This window comes from Ambystoma mexicanum, chromosome 8 (genome assembly GCF_040938575.1).
Source record: "Ambystoma mexicanum isolate Mex_15411 chromosome 8, UKY_AmexF1_1, whole genome shotgun sequence".
NCBI lineage: Eukaryota > Metazoa > Chordata > Amphibia > Caudata > Ambystomatidae > Ambystoma > Ambystoma mexicanum.
Genome location: NC_090929.1, coordinates 1237810206 through 1237831295, shown reverse-complemented (window position 1 = coordinate 1237831295; position 21090 = coordinate 1237810206). Strand labels below are relative to the sequence as shown.

General features: G+C 43.4%; 1 protein-coding gene across 5 annotated transcripts in view; it reads left to right on the top strand.

The window, feature by feature from the left end:
- PLCE1 (phospholipase C epsilon 1) overlaps positions 1-21090 on the top strand; it is a 3624599-nt gene that overhangs the window by 645680 nt on the left and 2957829 nt on the right. For all 5 annotated transcript variants that reach the window (XM_069611343.1, XM_069611341.1, XM_069611340.1 and 2 more), the window contains exon 3: positions 15402-15687. In XM_069611343.1, coding sequence (XP_069467444.1) covers positions 15402-15687 — 286 coding nt within the window. The remainder of the gene's footprint in view (positions 1-15401; positions 15688-21090) is intronic.

Sequence of the window (21090 nt, the reverse complement as noted above, 5' to 3'; positions counted from 1 at the left end):
TATTTGTTTTATTTGTAACGCGCACCTTAAGGCCCGGAGGCATCAGGGCGCAACTTTGGACACGGTTACATAAACATACATGAGTTCGAGCTTTTAAGCAGTGCAAAGTATTCAAGGCATACATACAGCAATATACATATTTATAGAGTAAAGAATGGTGGTGTTTTCCAGGGGAGGCTCCCAGAAACATAGGAGGTCCAGAATCAAGGCTGGTTAAAGAGCCAGGATTTTGTTTTGGATTTGAAGGCACTAAAACATTCTTCAGATCTGATGGTGAGTGGGAGGGCATTCCATAGCTTGGAGGCTAGGACGGGGATCATTGCATGGGGCGTCTTTCCACTCACTTGTAAGAGCCTTGACTGGAAGCATAACTAACCTAAATTTCATAACAAGTGAGAAAGGGTAACAATTTCTTATCCAATATAGGTAATAATATGCAAAAGGAGGTATTTCGATGGAATACATACTTGAAACATTGGTTTACGTAGTTCGCGATCCTCTCAAAGTAGTATTCCTTCAGAATGGATTTTCAATTTCAACTGATAAGGTTCTGGTCACAAAACCATGATTGACTTATTTCTTGCTTGGCATACCTTAACCAGTCTACTATCCGCCCTACCGCACTGCCAAAAAGGTCAGTGAGTACTGTGAGGTGTCGGAAATTAAAGTCGGACACAAAGTTGTCATGTTTTTGGTTAAAGAAATGTATTAAACAAAAAACGGTTGGGAAAACGCCTCTGTCCCTGCTCTAAGGAGGATCTTCCCTACCTCAAAACCAAAACTAACGATCTGTCTGTGTAAGGATGTCAGTAACTGAATAGCCGTCCTTGTGTCCAAAGTGTCCTATCCTGACCCTCACACTTCAGACAAAACAATAAAGGGCGCAGGGAAATGTGTTTAATTTGATGTTAGCAAAAGTGTTCAAAACCAAAAGTATCCACATTATTCCAACGATAATGTTTTCCAAGGTATAGATGCTTGGATCCAGAGGATGGTCCCCTTGAACAGGATGACAACCATGTCTCTTTAGAAAACAGTTCCTTTTGTGTCTTCACGGGACTCACAAAGTAAAATGTCTCTTTAATTAACAGTTCCTTTGGGTCTTTACTGGATTCATAAAGTTCTTGTTTAACCAATACATTCTGTAACAATCTTTCTGTTGTATTTCTTGTGATGTAGATCACCGGGCATAACCCCCTGCCAAGGATCTTTATACAATTTCAACTGCCTGGTGTACTCACCTGCCCGGGCTTCTCTTATGGTTTCTTCAGATTACCTGGTATATTTATTTCTTATATCTTGGGCGATTACCTGGCACAGTCTCCTGGCAGATATCTTTATTCAACTTCAGTTGCCTGGTGTACTCGCCTGCCAGGACTACTTATGTGTTTCACGGTTCTTTGGCTATACCACACTAGCATATACTGTGAGATGCTTGGTATATCTGTATATGATAACCTTTGCTCAACTCAAACTTATTCCCTACATTAACATCTCATGAATCTGTACTTGATTGGGGTTTGCCTTTATACTTTTCCCTGTCTGCATTCAAATATTCTTCTTATTGGATAGCCTTTCTCCCACACTGACATTTTATGCATCTGTATTTAATTGGAGTTTGCCTTTGCACTTTGCCTTGTCTGCAGTCAAACATTCTTCTTATTGGGTGTTGAATTTGTACTTTGCCTTGACTGCATTCAGACAAACTTCGGGTATTTTTTGTATTAGCAATCTCGTACCATTCAAACACTTGTTGGGCCGCTTTTCGGAACACCCTGTGCTTCCCAGCTGCTTCAGGTAGATTCATCGATTTCTTTCAGCGTCTACAAGTCTGCTCGCACCTCTGTGGTGTGATTCCTTCACCCGCTTTCCAGTTTGGAGCATGTGGACATTCCTCGAGAACCCTGTGCGGCTCTGTGGTCACACATTGGCTTTCCTCTTCGGCCCGGGTTGGAGAACGATGCCTCGGTGAACGACTCACCATCCAGGATCCCATTTGCGGCTCCATGGCCCTTTTTGCCCCTTGTCCCGGCGGTCTCCTCCATTCCGCCAAGCCAGTCGGCGGGCTCTTTGACCGTGCCTCAGCCTGGGATTTAACGTCCTTTCCTGCTCTCCAATAATGTGGTTGCCATCTTTACATATCCTGCGTACTAAAGTATTGGAAAAACTAGTCTGTGTGTGGTACTCTAAGCATCTGTCACTTTGCACAAACTCCCTCATCCTCCTCCTCGTCTCAGCACCTGAGTGGTTATGGGAGTTGGAGTCCATGGATGTCATTGGACTTTTAACTCTTAAATGGTTTTCCCCAGAGATTTCACATAAAGATACATTGGAAACAAAAGAAAGGTGTTATATGTGAGTTGTGGGTGTTTGAATCAAAGGTTGGGGCCTGCCCAGAAAAGTGTGAAGAAAAGGTTTCTTGACTTCTACAAGGAAACCGTTAGTTGACAATAGGCCATTAAGGTCTTGGGTGTCAGCCGGTCTTCCTCATGGTAAAGAGGCCAATACTGTGCCTTATCCAATGAAGTGATGACATCTCCCTGGTGGTTGTCTCCTCCCATGTGATCCTCCCTCATATAGCCACCCCCAGGTAATCGCTGCTGTCCTCAGGGCCACATGGAAGGAGGTTCCCGCCAGGGAATCTGTGATGACTCAATTGGATTCATCACAGCACCCATGAGTTAGGCTGCCTCCAGATTCATCAAAACAGAACACCAAAGCATTAGCAGCCTACTTTCAATATAATAAATTATATATGACCCTCCCAATTTAGCATGAACAGAATAAATCGGTGGGACTGTCAATACCATGCATATAAAATCACTTACTGTATTAGCAAGTAACTGCACATTACAATATCCGCATATGCCTGCACCATAGGTTACCATTCCAACGGAACTTGCCCAGTACGCTGTCAATATAGCTTTTATCTGCATTCCCCCAATATTTCAGGCAAACCATAGCAATGCACCATTGGACTGGCTCATCTGTACTGTTTGTTTTGTTCATGCAATTTCTCCACCCAAGCATGTTTTAAAAGGAAATGCCTAAATAGAAGTGACCTATTCCAAATTGGCATTTTTGCAAAATATGCCATAATGAAGTGATTTCCTGACTCCCTATGGCCATCACCTTGAACTTAGTTATATTTCTGGATAAATCTCTTGCATCCATAAAAGAGACAATTGGCCTCATCACGAGTTTTGGAGGTAGCCATGCTGTTTTTATCAGCATGGCTTCCCCCAAACTGGGGTCCGGGTCCTGCAAAATGGGAATTACCGGGCCATTCCGATCTTTGCGGGCCCGGTAATTCCCATTCGCGGGACCTGGACCCGGTACGTCCCCATTCCCATTTGAGCCCCCATAGGGCTCAATGGGAATGGGGACATGCTAACAACGGACCCGTTAATGACGGGTCCGTTGTTCGCATCCTGTTCTGCTAGCGGTTGTCCCTCTGCACGTCTGGTCTGACCAGGCATACAGAGCGGGACCCGCTGCAGAACTCGTAATGTGGCGCCCCGGTATGAATGGTGCCGGTCCCTTACCAGCACTGTTCATACCGTGGCCGCCACAGTCGTAATCAGACCCAATTATGTCCACCAATCTTTGTAATGTCCTATGGGTCCAGGCAAGCAACACTGCAAAATCTGCTTATAATAGGACTGGATAATGGTGCCCAGAGATGATGGGAACATCTTGTACATAACTTAATTCACCCTTGAGATCCTTAATATAAAGATTGAAGAGGAGGGGCCGCAGCACACAACCTTGCTGCACCCGTATTTTTCAAAGCAAAAGGGTAAGACAATTCCCCTGCGGTCCCATATCTTAAGGACACCTGCAAATCTGTAAACTTAGAATTTTCTTGGGGAAGTCCCTTCTCTGCATCATCCATAATATGTCCCAATTCACGCAGTCAAATGTTCTAGACAAATCCATAAATGCTAAGAACATCAGTGATTTGTATCCACCTCTATACTTACTAACTAAAAGTAACATATTCAATCTCTGTTCCGTAGTAGCCAGGCCTTCACGAAACCCAAATTGAATCGGAGAGATTGGGTAATATACCTTGGACCAGGTCAAAATATTTGAATGAAAAGTCTCCCAAACAATTGCATCTAACAGTGAAATGGGGTGATAGCTAGACTGACTACTGTGATTGATCTTAAAAATGTAAACCAAAATGGATGATTTAAAGCTTATGAGGATCTCCAGGTGCCTACAGCTTGTGTTGAACACTCCCCTGAGACGGAAGCCCAAAAGGGAGGTCCAAACATGTACACATAAAAGGGATAGAGATCCGGTCCACGGCTCTCATTAAATGCATCTTTTAGAGCTGCAGTACTTCACTCTGATCAAATATAAGAGAAGGATATAAATAACTGGGGCTGGGGGGTGGTAGTCCTTGGGTCTGCTAGAATAGATCCATGACCACTATTATCGTCATCCCTCCTCTATAACGGCTGAACAATTCCTCATCTAATCCTGCTCCTGATGTTATTATTTGGGCCGCTGCCACATTAGTTTCAATTGTACCTTCGCCATTAGTCTCCATGATTTTGGATAGTCTCTTGCTCTAAGTGCCTCATTGAGGTTATCCCAGGTTTTATTGATAACATGCTGGTTTCCCAACCTAATAGCAGTTTTGTAATCTTACTGTCTTTCTGTAATTGCATAAGGATTCATAATGTGTTTTGTTTCAACTAGCTAAAATCTCTGTTTTAGCCTTCCTGCATTTCCTATCAAACCAGGGCAGTCCACTGAGGGCACTAATAGTGCAGCGAGCTTCATAATCTGTAAAGGTAAATATTCGTCCCTGGGAGAGAATACTTCTGAAACCCTGGTTGTGAATAAATGTCAGATTAGTAATTTTATCTTGCTATATTTCAAATGTCCTCCTTAATTGTCGGCCAACTGTCCCTAAACCTAGTAATACCCCATTTAAGTGCACGTAAGTTATTAGGAACAGTGCCAATATTGGATCAATCATTATGAGTAACAGCTGTGATCTCTATAGTAAAAGGTAAAATAAGAGGATTTTGATCACTCATTCTGCTTAATCACTTTCATGTCTATCACAGAACCCCATTCGCTAGTGTGGACCATTAAATAGTTGCTTGTGCTAAATCTACTGCTTCCGCCTTTGAAAGTGTATCTCCCAAGAGTGTCCGATACACACCAACTGTTTACCACCGTGAGACCCATTCATATATGTGCATCAGTAACCAGAGGCCTCATTAGCCTCTTCCTGAATCAATCGTAGCAGAAGATGGAATTAGAATGGATTAAGCACATCCAGATTTGACTTTTTATGGATCTTTGGGAGCACATAGAATGTGCCCAGAGACTGATTGTTTCATATCAGATGTTAAAGGTGTTACTCCACAATGATTTACATGAACTTTATAATTCTTTCCAGTATGTTTTTGCACTCCATCGTGGGGTCATCAATCTGTTCCCAGTAATACACTGGGTTAGGAGTGGTCTATATGCCTATGCTTTACATTTCTGTAATTCCATGACCGCAACAGCTCCACCCTTCTCTGCAGGTTTTTATCATGAGGTCCTTGTTTGTTTGGAGTGTTCTAATTGTGCTTCTTTCTTGGGAGGTAAGGTTCTGTTTAGCTGTATGATGTTTTTCAAGTACGTTAGATCTTACATGTTTTCTGTCTCATGTGCTACTGCCATATGGAGGTGTCCAATTTGAGCGTTTATTTGTGCCTTCAGAGTCTGGGCCAGCCCTTTGTTCATTGTTCTGCTGATGGAAATATTCCTTGAGACCTAAGCATCATATGTAGTCTTCAATGTCCCGACAAAGTTGAATTTTGTTGACTTACTGGCTGGTGCAGTCCCTTAGAAAGTAAAGATTCTTCAACATGTGTGTGTTCGCGCACAGAGAGGTTAATAACTGATAGTTGAATGGTACTAGGAACACTCATTGTGTTTTCAGTGTAGATCAATCTTTCTGGGAGCGCCTTAAACATTCCTTGTCCCTGAATGGAACCATGCGCCATTCCTTGTAGATTCTGGTGTTTCCTGTTCTTACAAAAGCATGAGGTGGTTCTTGGTCATTATTTTTCAGCTCATAGTCAATTTGGGGTGTTGGGATAGTTATTTGCTCTCGCAGCTCTGTTATGAGGTTTTTTGTATCCTTACTCAGTCTGGTTCTCTTGGTGTAGACCTGTTGAAAGGCTTAATTCCTTATTTTGTCTGATGCTTTTCTGCATGGTTGCTCAACCTTGGCTGTATTGTGAGTAGTCCTCAGTTGGTTCGAGATCCTGAGTCCTTTTGCTGACAGTCTCTGTGCCTTGCATACAGTCGGTGTGTTGCTCATTTATGGAGTGACCACAATCTGATTAAGAGGTCTCTGGCACTTTGAAAGCTAATGAAATTACCATCTCTGCATAATATATTTTCAAATAAAAGGTATCAAAACCAGGATTTAGTTTGATCGTAAAACTGGACTAACACAGCACCAAATTATTTCTGTGGTTTTAAAGTGAAGTACGGACGTTGCAGTTGAATAATGAAAAGAGGCATACGTTTTCAGTTATGTGTTACCTTCTATGCAGGCATTGAGGATTAGATCCATTCCTCCGTAACTCGGCCCATTTCTAACTTTTCATTACACTAAAACTCTTATTTTCAACCTCATTTTCTCTTATCTTGTCTTCTGCTCCTCCCCTCTCCTTGGTCTCCCTGCATATGCTCGCTGCCCATTTAATCTATTTTCACTCTTCAATCATCTTTAATGCACTGGCTCCCATATTTCCCCTCTTCACTGTCTTCCTTTTTCCACCTGACTCCCATTTCATTTCCTATGCATTATAAATTCGTGTTTTCTTAGTCTGGCTCTTCCACATCTTCGTTCACTTGTTACTTTTTATTCTACGTCTCGCCCCTCCTCTGCTGTTAATATCAGTTTCCTCTAGCTCCTATACACCTCCTAGTGCTCAGTCCCAGTTTTATACTTTCTCCCTGTTAGCTCCCAAACTCTGAAACACCCTTCCTCTTCCCGTCCACACTGCTGTTACATTGTCTACCTTCCATTCCCTTATTAACTGCTTGCTCCCTTCTTAACTGTAATGTTTACTTCATGTTCATACTTTTATCTAGTTTTCTCTCATTTCTTACTGTTTTTTTTTATAATTGTTTACAGTGCTTTGGTGACCACGCTTTAACACAAATTAAAATATATAAAATAAATGCAAGTTGTGCATGCCACTGAGCAAGAAAAAAACCTTTGCTGCCACTGTTACTTTTTCCTGAGGCTTTGCCTTGGACTCGTCTTAACTGTTAAGCCAAAGTTGTTTGCAACGTTTTTAATTAAAATAGACTTTTCTGTTTTCTTTGTCATTTTTCAAAAAATGGTGTTATTACTTTACAATTAACCTTTTCACACATTTTTAATATGTACATTAAAAATAAACGTCTGCGTACGTGTCCAAATGTATTAACTTTATAGAATCTTGTTAACAATATACGATAAAATGATAAAATCACATCGGACATATTGTAAAGTGCATGAGTATATCCAGTTCCATAGACGTAAATCATTTAAGTGTTATTTTAAGACAATTAGGTTAATAGCATTTAAAAATCTTAGCAGAGTAAGCGACAAAATTAATTTGCTCCCACCGTCAATGCGTAACTGTATCCCCAGTTTTGCAGGTCCCAGTGTAAATGCTTGTATAGCTCATATTGTAATATCCCCTCTCTGGTATCTGCCCAGCCTTCTTTTTGCCTCCATGGGATTCTCTGGGATAATATGCTATTATCGTTCTGGAGTCCAAGATCTTTAAAGCAGTTTATCTCGTCAGCCCTCATCTGAAAGTTTAGATCCTCATATAGGGAATCTTTTTGGGGATGAGCAGGTTTCTATAAAGTTGAATAATTTTCCACTGATACCAACCTAGGAGCGATGTCAACCCTAGTTCATAACGTAATACTGAGAAGGGAATACAATTCGATAAGGGCAGAGCACCTTTCCATAGTTTCCCCTCAATTATCCCAAAGCTAATGCAACCAGACAGGTGATATCTCTCAGCCACATACATAGTTTAAGGCAGGACTTTTCCAGTATAAAAGTCTAATAATGGTTGAACCGAAAGCGGCCGTATCGAAAAATAGTCTGCTGGAGCGGGGGGGCGACTAGAATGGCTGCTTAACATTATAGCTCTGCATCCAACAACATCCTGTTCTGGTAAAATCCTGCTTTTTCGGCACAGCAATTGGGAGTAAAGACATTGCCGGACTGTTAACGGTGGCGGCGAGCAGCTGGACAAAAATTCATGAGCTTTTGATCCCCAGCGGTGGAGTTATTGGCGGCGGCGGGTCAGGCCGCGAAGGACCCTGTGGCTGCTTTGCCCGCGCCCCTGTGGGAGAGGAGCGAGGAGCTAGTTGGTGGCAGCAGGGCTCATATGCGAGGATCGTTGAAGTTCCCTGGGCCGCCGTGCACATTTGAAGGGATGGCCTCATGCTGGGACTCGCCACGCGGGTCCCTGTCCTTTAAAGGCTATCCTTCTTGGAGTCTTGTGACTGCGCTTGGTGAGACCCGTCAGCCGAGTCCCACAGCAAGCTGTGACCTGCCCTGTGCTCCCGTCCCCTGCGCTGAGCACGTGTTTTGCTGATCCCTTACAGCCTGTTTGAGCCTGGAACAGGCTTCTTTCTTGGTGGTTTTGCTGGGGGTCATCCTCTAATGTGGTGAGTGTCCCTGAGCTTGAGCGGGATACGGCCATTGCAGTGCAAGATTTAAGCTGCTTTTACCAGGGCAGGCTCTCTCTTAGGATAGCCAGTGATATTGCTGCCCCTTGTTGAGGCCATCTTGCCTGCAACTATTGACTTTGTGTGTATAAGGCACATCCACTGGTTTCCATCCCGCTGCGGGCCCAAGCACATTCAGGCGCCTGAACTTGAGAATGATTATAGCAGGTCACTGGGGGACTCAACACTGGAACAGATCCATGAGATGTTAAGTAGGTTTCATACATTAGAAGATTGGGAGGTTCTACACATGGCTATTCCTACTCGAGCAAGGCAATACTGCTACAGCGAGGAAGATACGGGCGGTAGATTGTTAGCTAGGTTTGTTAAGGCTGTGAGCTACCGGCATCCTATTACCAGTATTCGCGGTCCTGGCAACAGTGTCATTGTGTGTGAGAAAGATATCAATGAAACGTTCTCCAGTTTTCACTCCATGCTGTGCTCTAATTGTGATGAGGTCACACAAGACAATCTTTCCGTTTTTTGGCAGAAATGAGCTGCCCTCACTGTTATCCAAGGCTATGCTCACCCTGGAGCATCCTCTCATGCTAGAGGAGGTTGAAGGGGCAGTGGCTGCTGGTAGGGCTTCGGGGTCGGATGGGTTGAGGATTGAACTATACAAGGAGTTGTAGCAGGAATTGCCACCTAGATTGTTGGTGGTATGGGAGGAATCCCTTATTGAGGGTGCACTCCCAGAGTCCATGCGGGAAGCCATCATCACAGTTCTGCTTAAGCCCCAAACGCCTCGTCAAGATGTGGCGTCTTATAGACCGCTGTCCTTAATTAACACAGACACCAAGATGTTTGCGAAAACTTCTTGCTACATGGTTTCTCCCTTTCTTTCTCCAACTGGTGCGCCCGGACCAGTGGTCGCCTTAGATGCGGCAAATGCCTTTGATTCAGTCTCATGACGTTACTTGTTCAGCATACTCCACCGCTTTGGTTTTGGTCCTTATTTTTTTGCAATGCATTATTTTGTTATATTCTCACCCGGTTGCCAGGGTCCGTACTAATCAAACACTGTCAGTACCATTTCCTTTGGGTAGGGGCACCAGGCAGGGTTTTCCCCTTTGTTCCCTGCTATTTGCACTTATTATTGAACCGCTAGCCGCCTTAATCAGGAAGGAACATGGGCATAGGGGAATTAGGATAAACCGTCCACCCCAGATAATCTCCCTTTACGCAGACGACGCATTACTTTATGTCCGGGACCCGGAGCAGAAATTAGCACCAATTATGCAAGATGTACATGATTTCTCCAGGTACTCTGGATATAGAATTAAACATTCTAAGTCAGAATTGCTCCCCCTTACACCATCTACGGCTCAGCTGAAGGAGCCTGGGGGCTTCTGTTGGTCTCCCCTACATTTTAGGTATCTGGGAATTATTGTGTCCGGGAGTCGGCGATCCCTATATGTTGATAACTGTGAGTCTTATTTACAGCAACTGACCACCAAGCTGGCGATTTGGGCAAAACTGGCGATTTCATTATATGTACGGATAGCATTGTTGAAAATGGTGGTGCTCCCGAAATCACTATACATCTTCGGAAATGTCCCCATGTGTCCCGGTCGGGCCTTTTTCTCTGGGTTGAGGACATTGACCTCTGCGTTTGTCTGCGGCTCGGGAGTGGCTAGGGTTAGTTGGAAGAAACTGACCGAGCCATATGAGTGTGGGGGCTTGGTGGTACCTGATTTTGAACTTTACTATTTGGCCCCCCAAACCCATCTTGCTGGGTACTGGTATTCGGCCGAGGATGCAGTCGTTCACCTACCATTGGAGAGATACGGGGTTTCCCCCACTGATCTCCAGTCATTTATATTTAGCGAGAGGTATGTCGATTCCTGTACCTTTGACCACAGTTAATGCTTGGTCCAGGATATTTAAGAAGTTGGGTGTGGATGATCTCTATAACCGGAGCTGTCTGGTATTTCCCCTACAAACGACGAGGAGATTAGAAGGTGCTAGGACAACTCTGGTCAATTGAACGATTTATAGTGATAATTTCGACAACAAAAATGTCGAAAGTCAAAATTTCGAAAAAAAAGTTGAAAAAAAAATGTCGACTTTTTTTGAATGCATTTTTTTTTAAATGGGGGGGTTCCCCCCCAACCCCCCTTTTTAAATTTTTTTTTTAATTGTTCCCTTTTTTTTAACTCCCGAACCCCTAAAATAAATATATAATTAAAAAAACCGAAAGTCGACATTTTTTTTTCGACATTTTTTTGTCGACATTTTTGTCTGTCGACATTTTTTTGTCGAAATTATGACTGGCCACCCAATTGAACATAGGTGACATGCTCCCGGAGGGGCTTTTTGGTGTCCCTTGTTGATTGTTCCAGTAAATTGGGGGGTAGCCCCCCTCCGGTGCTTCAATACTATCGGATGCAGGCTGCATTTTGCCAAAAATGGTCCTCATTTCAAGTCGAACCTGAGAAACATGGTTATATTAGTGCCATAATATCGACGGATGGCACACAGTGCGCGGTGTCCAGGCTTTACAAGTTGATACAGTCCCACCTTCCTTATCAGAACACTATCAGGGAGGTCTGGGAAAGTGATTTGGGGCTTTCATTAGGGGAGGTGTAATTTAGCAAATGTTGCCAACTGACGAAGACAGTATCTCTGAATGCTGGTATGCGGTAAATACAGTTCAAGGTGCTAAACCACTTACATTACACTCCTGCTAGAGTGGCCAAATTCTCCCCAGACAAATACTGGCACGTGATTGAAGTGTGGGGCACACAGGCTCACTCCTTTCATATGTAGCCCGATTATGGAATTCTGGGGCAACGTAGCAGGTGCAATTGACGATATGTTGGATATTCACCGTCCCTTCCCCCCTTAAATACCTACTCTGGGACATTGGGAAAGCTTCAGTGACTACGAGGCGCTTCTTCAATGTTGCATGTGCGCTGGCTAAGAGATGCATTTTAAAACGTTGGAAATCTAAACAAGCACGCAAGTATGAAGAATGTTTGTGCAAGTTAGTCTGTTAATGAATTTGAAGAGGGATTTTTTTTTATCTGTATCTCCTGTATGTCGCCCCAAGGACATTTGGGCTCTGCACAGATTGTATTTAGCAGACTCTAACTCTGATAGTGCCAGTAATGGGAACGGCGAAACTGCTGCTATTTGATTCATGCTTACTGTGTGAAATGCACAAATGTGCTCTGTCCATTCGATGTAATCTTGTATTGTGGGTCTCTCGATGTATGACTGTCTTATAAATAAAGGTTTCAAAAAGAAAATGAATCCGCTTCATCTGTGGTATAAACCATTTTACCTCGGCCACCAGCAGTGAGAATATTGAATCCTTCGTGGGGCAGGAGTGCAGGCAGTACCCACAAGTAAATCAGTTAATTAGTGGTTTGCAGGTGATGGTCGCCAGTCCTCCAACTAGCCCTGATGCCCATGGGTTTGTTTTTGGCGCGATACAAATAATAAAATAAAATAATCTATAACCATATCTTTTAGGCAGGCATTTTGTAAATTTAATAATGTTTGCTTTAATCACATTCAATTAAAAATCGTTTCAGTGGTATATTGTACAAAGGAATTTAATTCGTCGTTGTAATCTGAGTGTGGTCCATGAGTAAAACACAGGCTAACCAACACGTTTTTGTTGTGCCTATCATAGGGGAGATAAAAACCACTTGTGAAAGTGATTCAACCCAAGTCAGCAATATAAAGATTAAATGGGCAGGGGGCTGACACGCATCATTTCATTGTCATTATTTAATCAGACCCTTCTCATACTCTTGTGTACTGCTAGTAGGACTACAGTATGCGGCCACGACGGATTGTTGTCAGAAGGTCTGGTTATGGATTTCTGTTGTGTTAAAGACAAAAGTCCTCTTAAAACGATAGTTACAAGGTGTGTACTCCTCTGCATTTGACTCTGGTAACCTTAAACCGGACAGGTAGTCCTTAAAACACTACACCAATCTGCTCTGTTCTCTTGTACCCACCCCCTTCACTTAGTATCTGCTGGGTGATGTATTTTGTATACAGTATTTTACGCTGAGTGAAATCCATTTGCTTACCTGAGGTTATAACACCATACACATTGCACATTTTTCGAATGATGTATTTCCTGATTTTATTTTGATATAAAATAAAAAGGATGCAATGGAAGGCCATTGTTCTGAAGGGTACCACTTTTCTTGGATCGGTGCGTTTGTTAAATGTGGGCCAGCAGGAGCAACAAAATGAAATTGACAAACTGCTGGTCCAAAATCTGAATGTTCATTTATTTGTACACAGGCACATACAGTGCCATCTCCATGCGATTAATGACTGTGGACGTTTTTGAAAATCATAAACGCAGTTGATAACATTACGTCAAATTTACAGCTGAATGGAGTTGACGAGGCAACGTTGGATTCCCACTTCTCCAGAGTTTTTGCAGGAGACCCTGGGGGCCAACAGGAGGTACTTGAACTGTGTGATAATGAAGATGAGTAAAATATCAACGACTTTAGTAAAGACAAAGTTGGGGATTGTTTGCACAAAATAAGTTCCTCTCGTGCCCCAGGACCGAATGGCCTTTCACATCTTTTATTTCGGGGGATCCCCTCCTATGGTCTGAGGTTCTCTCTGTTCTTTTTGATAATATTATAAAGAAGAGACTGTATCCTGGCACTTGGTCTACTGCACATATTATACCTATTTTCAAAAGAGGAAATAGGTCCAATCCCCTGAATTACCGCCCGATCCTGATTTTAGAGGCGGATAGTAAGGTGTTTACATCTTTTTTACGATCACATCTGGAATCATGGCATGCGGAATCTGGGAAACTCAAGAAGTGGCAGACTGGTTTTAGGTGTAATATGGGCACATCCCTCAAAGGAACCATAACAAACTGTCTCCAATCGCTGGCATGGAATGGGACATATGAGAGTGTGTACGTTGCGTCTCTTGACCTTACGGCCGCCTTTGATGCAGTCGTTAGGGGTCTTCTATGGTGTAAACTTGCATCATGGGGAATACTGAGGGGTTTACTGAGAATGATAATGGCTCTGTACTCAGAAGCTACATTAAGAGTATGTTTAAACCACTCTGGCTCTCTTTCCGAAAGTATCCCAGTGGGCAGGGGTGTACAACAAGGGTGCATGTTGGCACCCCTGCTCTTTAACATGTACTTGACAGACGCAGGAGAACATATGTCATCTGCAGGCTTGGTATCTCCTAAAGTATCAGGACTTAGAATTAAATGGCTGACTACGCAGATGATTTCCTTCTATTTGATGTGACAGCAATTGGTCTGCAGAGACTTATTGACGCGTTTGTCAAGTACGTAAAGGATTTGTCACTGATTGTTAACCCTGAAAAGACTAAAATCATTCAGTTGACAAAATCTAGGAAGCGATTTCAACAGAGGTGGTTCATTGGAAAAACAGAAACGCAGAAGGTTAACGCCCTCACATGCCTGGTATTCATGTTGAATACAGGCCCCAATATCTCCAGTATAACTGCTTGGTTTAATTCTAGAGCTTCTGCCTTGTCAAATCAATTGTCCAGAGTGGATGCAAAATTTGGGAAATTTTCCCTTAAACCAGCAGTTCGGTACTACGAAGTAAAAGTAGTCCCGAAACTATTATACAGAGTTGAGGTGTATCAAACGAGGATCCTGGAGCTTCTTCCGATTTTAGAAGGGAAAATCTGGAAAAGAGTAATGCAAGCTCCAAAGTCCATCTCATTGCCGCTAATCAGGCTCTCGTCTTAAGGGATGGTCTCCCTTAAGACGAGAGCATAATGGATGATCCTCTTGTTGGTAAGAAAGTGCTTATGTCCACCTGAGAACACCTTTTTGTGGATCTAAATAAGAACTATTTAAATCAGGGAGTGGTACACTTGAAAGAAGTCTACACTTTGTGTGGGAGTATCTTGGAGGACATAGGAACAACAACCAAAGAACTCTGTAACAACCCTATGAAAACTAAATCCGGATTGTTTCGCTGGGATTGGATTAAAACGTTAGAATCCATACGTACATATAGTTCCCAACAACATCTGCATGGTGAACATAAAGATCTGGGTACATTAGCACCATTTCTTAGTATTTACCCAGATAGAGGTACTCGGTTGCGCTTCCTGCTTTTTTGGTGGAATGCTATACAAACCAGGAGTCCCCTAGTACGATTTGGTTTGATCTCTCTGGACAAAGCTAATTGTAGATTTTGTGCAAACGATATGGAGACTTTATGACACTGGGTCCTTGATTGCAGTGCCCTATCATATCTATGTGCTAAATACCATAAGAGATATTATGTATTCAATGAAATGAATTAAGTCAATGGAGATGATTTGATTTGGTCTCTGCTACTTGCAGAGCGCAATACTTCCTCAGTGATAGAGATTTCAGGTTTTATCAGTGCATTGAATTTAGATCCATTGTGTTATTGAGATTTTATAGTATTATTAGCTTGGTTCGAACTGTTTGGATCTTTTATGTAAAGAAATTATGATATTATGATCTCTTAAATGTAGATCTTAAATGTTTATGTATGATGTGTATTGATGTTTTGTCTTTATGAATTAATGGTTGATTCATTTCAACCAAAGGATTTAATAAAAAATAAAAAATAGTGCTATTTCCATGCGATTAATGACTGCACTTTTCCTGTTTGCAGATCTACAGTAGAGTGAGAGATGGTCAAGTTGAAACCGAGCCTGGTGCCTGCTTACTAAGTCCTGCTAAAATAATCCCAGTGACCACTGCACTCTACAGAAGAAACCGTGTTTTATGTAAAATACAATGTGTGAAAGAAGTTTGGCCTGGATTCCGTGCCACTTCGTGCACGACTGCACTATCTGAGTTTATCACAGGGGCTCTCCTGGAGGCAACTGCATCTTTGGGTGCAAGAAGTGGATTTTTGCATATTTCTGGTGGTTCAACTGGGCGACCCATTCTAAAAGGTAATGTAATATTATGTTCCTCAAACTGAGAACAAGCGTTTTCAGATTTAGTATCCCACAATAAATAGGGCACCATTTAATGGTGTTACATTTGTAGAACTACAAAACAAACATGTATTTGGGATTCTCAATATGAATATGCTTACTGACGAATATGAACTAAATGTAAATATGTAACAAACAAATGTACAGTTTGCTATCTAGTACTGTCCAAATTACAATTCCCCCAACCCACTTCACATTCTCATTTCTGTAATATGGTCTCTCCACCATACTGTTCAATGTACAACAAATATTCAAAGTAAAGTGGTCCACTGCTCCTTGGAGCTCGGTCTAGTGCTATTACAAAATAGGAACCAGAAAGAGCATCACACTGATTTTGTTTTGGATATATTAAATATCAAAACATGGTGAATGGTCTTGGCCTCTATTATTTCTTCACTAATGTTACTTCTCAAATGAAGCTTCACTGAAATTCTGTTTCCAATGGCTGTCGAGTTAGCAGTGACAAAACGTACACAAACACCCTTTGAAGGGTGACCAATCTCTTTTAAATAACTGTTTTACTTATTAACTTAATTTAATTTAACCTTTTCAACTTTGTCGGAAGCCCACATTTAAACATCAAAGTAGTTCTTGCAAAACCCCTAATTCAAGAGCTAATTGCAAGTCCTTTGGGAATGCAGACAGAAAGTGACACAGGTGTTGGTCTGGCAGGATGGAAAAGGGAGATAGAATGCATCGAAAATTCTGAGCTGGCCCAGATAAACAAAAGACAACGAATAGATTCACACTTGATGAGAGAAATAACAGGCTCCCTGAAATGGTTTACTCTAACCATACCCAGCTGTAGACACAGGCACTGTGAGAAACCTAAGGGTGTTCTGCCAAGCAAACCACGAGAGTCCCTTATTCAGGTGGCCAGGGAAGGGCTTGTGCTCTCAGATCCCTACCCTTGGGGTGAACGAGCGAGGGAGGATCACCTGGGTTGGGGAACCCGGGGTTGTGCTTGGGGAAATGCCCCAGGTGAGACGTGGTACTATACCATGGACGAAGGCGAGGATGGCAAAGTCTCTGAGACCGTTGTAGGCTGTATCACATCTACCTCCCGTCCACCCAAAGAATCTCCCATATCCAAACACAACCACCCCTCCATATCTGGTAAATCCCCTACGGACCGAAACCCTTTTGCACTTGAAAACCACATCTCACAGAATCCCTGTTTTCCTGTTTTCTACTTGAATATTCCAACCCATTCCTCTCCACGTCCCTCTGATTTTCATTTCCCGAACTCCCAGTCTACCTTCATAGAACACTAGCGTTCCCACAGTCCACCCTTTTCATTTCACGCCAATAACGCCGGGTATTCCCGTTTGTTTCACCAACCCTACAAATCTCACCCTTCTGAGTTTACCCAAACCGCTAGTACGAGGGCTATAATTCTATATAACACCTTTCCCCATCCAACCCAGTATGATACTTGGAAACTCTACCACCCCCCACTTTCTCTCACCATGACAAACAACGGACTAAAACCAAAGCCATTTTCCTGCAATGTCCCAACGCAATGGTCAGGCAGAGTCAGCCAATTGACAGTAACCACGCACACCTGACAGCCCTTTACTTTCCTCACAGGGCTAAAAGGAGGAGAACAAGAGCACGCTCAGGGCCGGTTTTACAACAGATTGCACCCCAGGCGGGAAGCATCGTTGGTGCCCCCCCGTCACCCGACCTGTGATCTCATGCATGTGTCATGGGCTGAGCAGCGGGAGTGGGGACTATGAGTTAACAAAATTGCCAATGCTGGCATCTGCTGAATTTCATGAACCTCAGAAAACAGCAATAAGAGGGTCAAACCCAAACAGGCCTGGTTATGTTAGTCTGCTTTTGCTCTTCATTTTTAGTAACAATGACCAGTTTGCTGCTGTGACTCAGGACAGAGAATCGACAATGTCAGATCTACACTAATGTCATTCGTATGACCTCAAACATTTATCCACTCTTAAAAGGTGATGAACTGGTCTTGAACAGTGCTACTCGAACCTCCAAGAACAAGCACCAGCAGCATACCCACCGATAGATGTACAAGCCTGTCTATCTCAGCATTAAAATACATGCATTTATGCAATATGTATTGCATCAAATATTTCATGGGAAGTTAAATATATTTAGGAGGGACACACGTAAACAATATCACTACTCCATGTGAGTGGTAAAGTCCACTTTAAACTTATGCAGAGATTTGATATGCATGTACAATTCAACATAGCTCCCAATGTTAATGTTGGAGAGGTGGCGTTCTAAAATTATGACATTACAATGTGGACTTTACATTGAAACACACTTCAGTGCATTACCGTGGCAGAGAAATGGCAGTTCGAGTATTGGGGTTTGTTTAGCTCACGATCGTGAACTCTCAAAATTCTTCAATGTTTCCTTCGTGATCACTCATTTTAGCTCCCGACAGCACCATGAAACTGTAAGATCGCAAAGAAAAATGATGTCTACCATCCCAACATAAAAACAAAAACAATCAAATTCTTAAAGTGTGGAAGGCAACCTTTTCTTGGGACTCGTTAAGTTTACTTTTTGCAAATTACTAGTCGCTGCTGCTTGAATAACAGCGGCCCTTGCACAGTGTTTTGACGAATTTCATTTTATTTTCATTTCAAGGGACTTGGAGTACTACGGGTATCAGGGGAAGAATCTCCAGTGTACCCCAAGCGTAGTGCGCTTTGCCCTCCACCCTCACCCCCAGCCTTGCAGCCCTGCGCTTTTTCACATTCTCCATTATGGTAAAGAACATTGTCCCGAGCTTGGGAGAGAAATGGACTATGCAGAAGGAGTTGCCTCCCCAAGGTGTGTTTAGCTGCTGGTGTATCAAATGCAGAAATGGGTGGCATCAAGAGCCCCACGCTCTGAAACACCTTTTGCGCACTGGTTGGTCACACGACAGAAAGTGTGAGCAGGTGATTCCACAACACTTGAAGCATTATTCAGCGACCTGGTTTTGATTAATGTGGCGTTAGCTAGTCATGGCCATGTCCCAGCGTTTGTGTTAAATGAGATCGGAAGCTGCACCGTGATGGGTATTTTAAAGGCCATGAATTGATGCTACAGCATGTCGCCCTCAATGGAACAAAGAAAGTGAAGCATGCATCCTGCAAGTCTGGGTATTTGCATTATACGGAAGACGGGCCAACCGTCCACGGAGACGGTTTCTACTATAGTTGCTGAGTCGCTTTCCCAAGCCAGCTGCTGTGCAGACTTCGCTCAGCTTTTGGTCCAGTGCCTGCATCCATCCATCAAACCATCATTCACAAAGGGCGTTCGTGTAGGTGTTTGTTTATCTCGTTAGACTAGCGTGATTGCTATTCCAAACAAAAGAAGCACAACGACAAACAGTATAAAACAAGTCTGGCCGAACAGTGAAATGTCTGAAACTCTTGCACTAAAATAAAGTAAGCAGTGTATGCCCAGGAAAGAGGGAACGACGAACAATATGCTCGGGAGCGGGAACTAGAGGGGCCTAGTAACCTCCAAACCGGCTCACGCATGGTAACGGCCCCGGGGGTGCAATTTCCACAGTCCCTGGAGTCTCTGGAGGAAATTCCCCAGTTTGTGGGGCGGTGCATTGACGTGGGGAAAGTTCTGCAGGTCAGGTGCTGGCACTGCCCCTTCCGACTGTAATGTCACGTAGTACAAAAGTACTACGTGACATTACAGAAGTCAGAGGCTCCCTCTGACCACTTTCGCGCCACTTGGCACACCAATAAAAACACTTTAGGTCCCCCTGCAGCTACAACCAGCCCCTTCCATCACAATGCCGGCAGGAAACTGCTAATGGTGGCCCATTAGTCACTAAATGGTTTTGTGCTGGCATTGAGATGGGAGGGGAGATTCAGTGGGCTGTGGGGAGTGGACGTGCCTTACAGGGACGCACCGTGGGCCCCGACACGGTACAAACGGAGACCCGTTTGGGACCATGGTGCGTCCCTGCAAGCTCAGAAAATGGCCAAAATAATAGTTTAAAGCAGCACTATTTCTTTCATGCCGCTTCTTTTCCAAACTATATATCAATTACACTTTAAATCACTTCCATGGTAATGGTGATGAGATACTTCACTATGCGGATAATAGTTTTGACCAGTGTTGCTGAGTAAATATTCTTTAAGGCACGAACCGGTTTATTTATTTATTTATGCAATGTTTGTCGGGTACATGGAGACCGATAATTTATTTATTTATGCAATACCTGTATCCGACACACATTGCATAAATAAATAAATATACAGGTACCCGACAAACATTGCATGAATACATAAATAATCCTGGTCCATGTATCCTTACAACAGTCAAGATTTTACTGTATCAAAGCATACACTTGATTCCCATTCAAAGAATGTTAAAGTGATTGTTTATTGGGTTCAGGTGTCTCCTTGTCATTGCCCTTTTGGTTTAGGTTGCCTCCAAACCCCCTTCAGCATCTTGTGTTCATGGTGTCTAGGTGTGCCCAGCCCTCATTATCTGCAGTCTTAGTGGGACTGGGGCATAAAATTGTCTTGGGCACCAGTGAAAAAGTGGGCCACCATTGTAAATGGCAATTCATTCCTTGTGTGACGGACTATTTGACTTTGGGTAGGAGTTCCTTAACGGTGTAGTTTGGGAATGGCGCACAGGGTGCAGTGGGAGTGGTGCGCGGGGTGCGGTGGGAGTGGAGCGTGGGGTGTATTGGGAGTGGCTCATGGGATGTGATGTGGGGGGGCGCATTCCTAGTGTTTCGCCCTGGGCACCAAATGGACTAGAAACTGCCCTGGCCGAGGCCACAGTCTGCAGCAGTGCCAGTGGTAGAATACACGTGTAACACGTTCGTTTCCTAACATTATAAAAATGAACAGGCACATTTGTTTTTATAATGTTAGGAAACGAACATGTTACACGTGTATTCTAGCACTGGCACTGTGGACTGCTGGTGCAGCGCCCCCTAGAGACTGACTGCAAAGACCGGCCCTGAGAACGCTATGAACAAGGCAAAACACACAAGGAGACAGCTACACCAAACCAGCAGTTCAAATGGAGGAGAAAGGCGGTGAGACCTGGAAGGACGACGAAGGGGGAATTGCACTTGCCCTTTTCAACTCAGACCCGCAAGCCTCTGAAAGGTAAATTATAAGACCGGGAGTTACAGCTGGCGTGCAGAGCAGCAGAGGTCAACGGTACACGGGGGCCTCCTGCATCGATAACTCAGGCGGAGAGGCAAGGTGGCTACCGTGGTACTATCCTTAACTCCAGACAACAAAGAAGCCAACAAGTTCGGCACAGCCGGTGAGTCAGAGGAATCTGATAGAAAACTGAACTGTGTTGAGCCCAAAGTTGCAAGAAGCAACATTTTGAACACAAGGA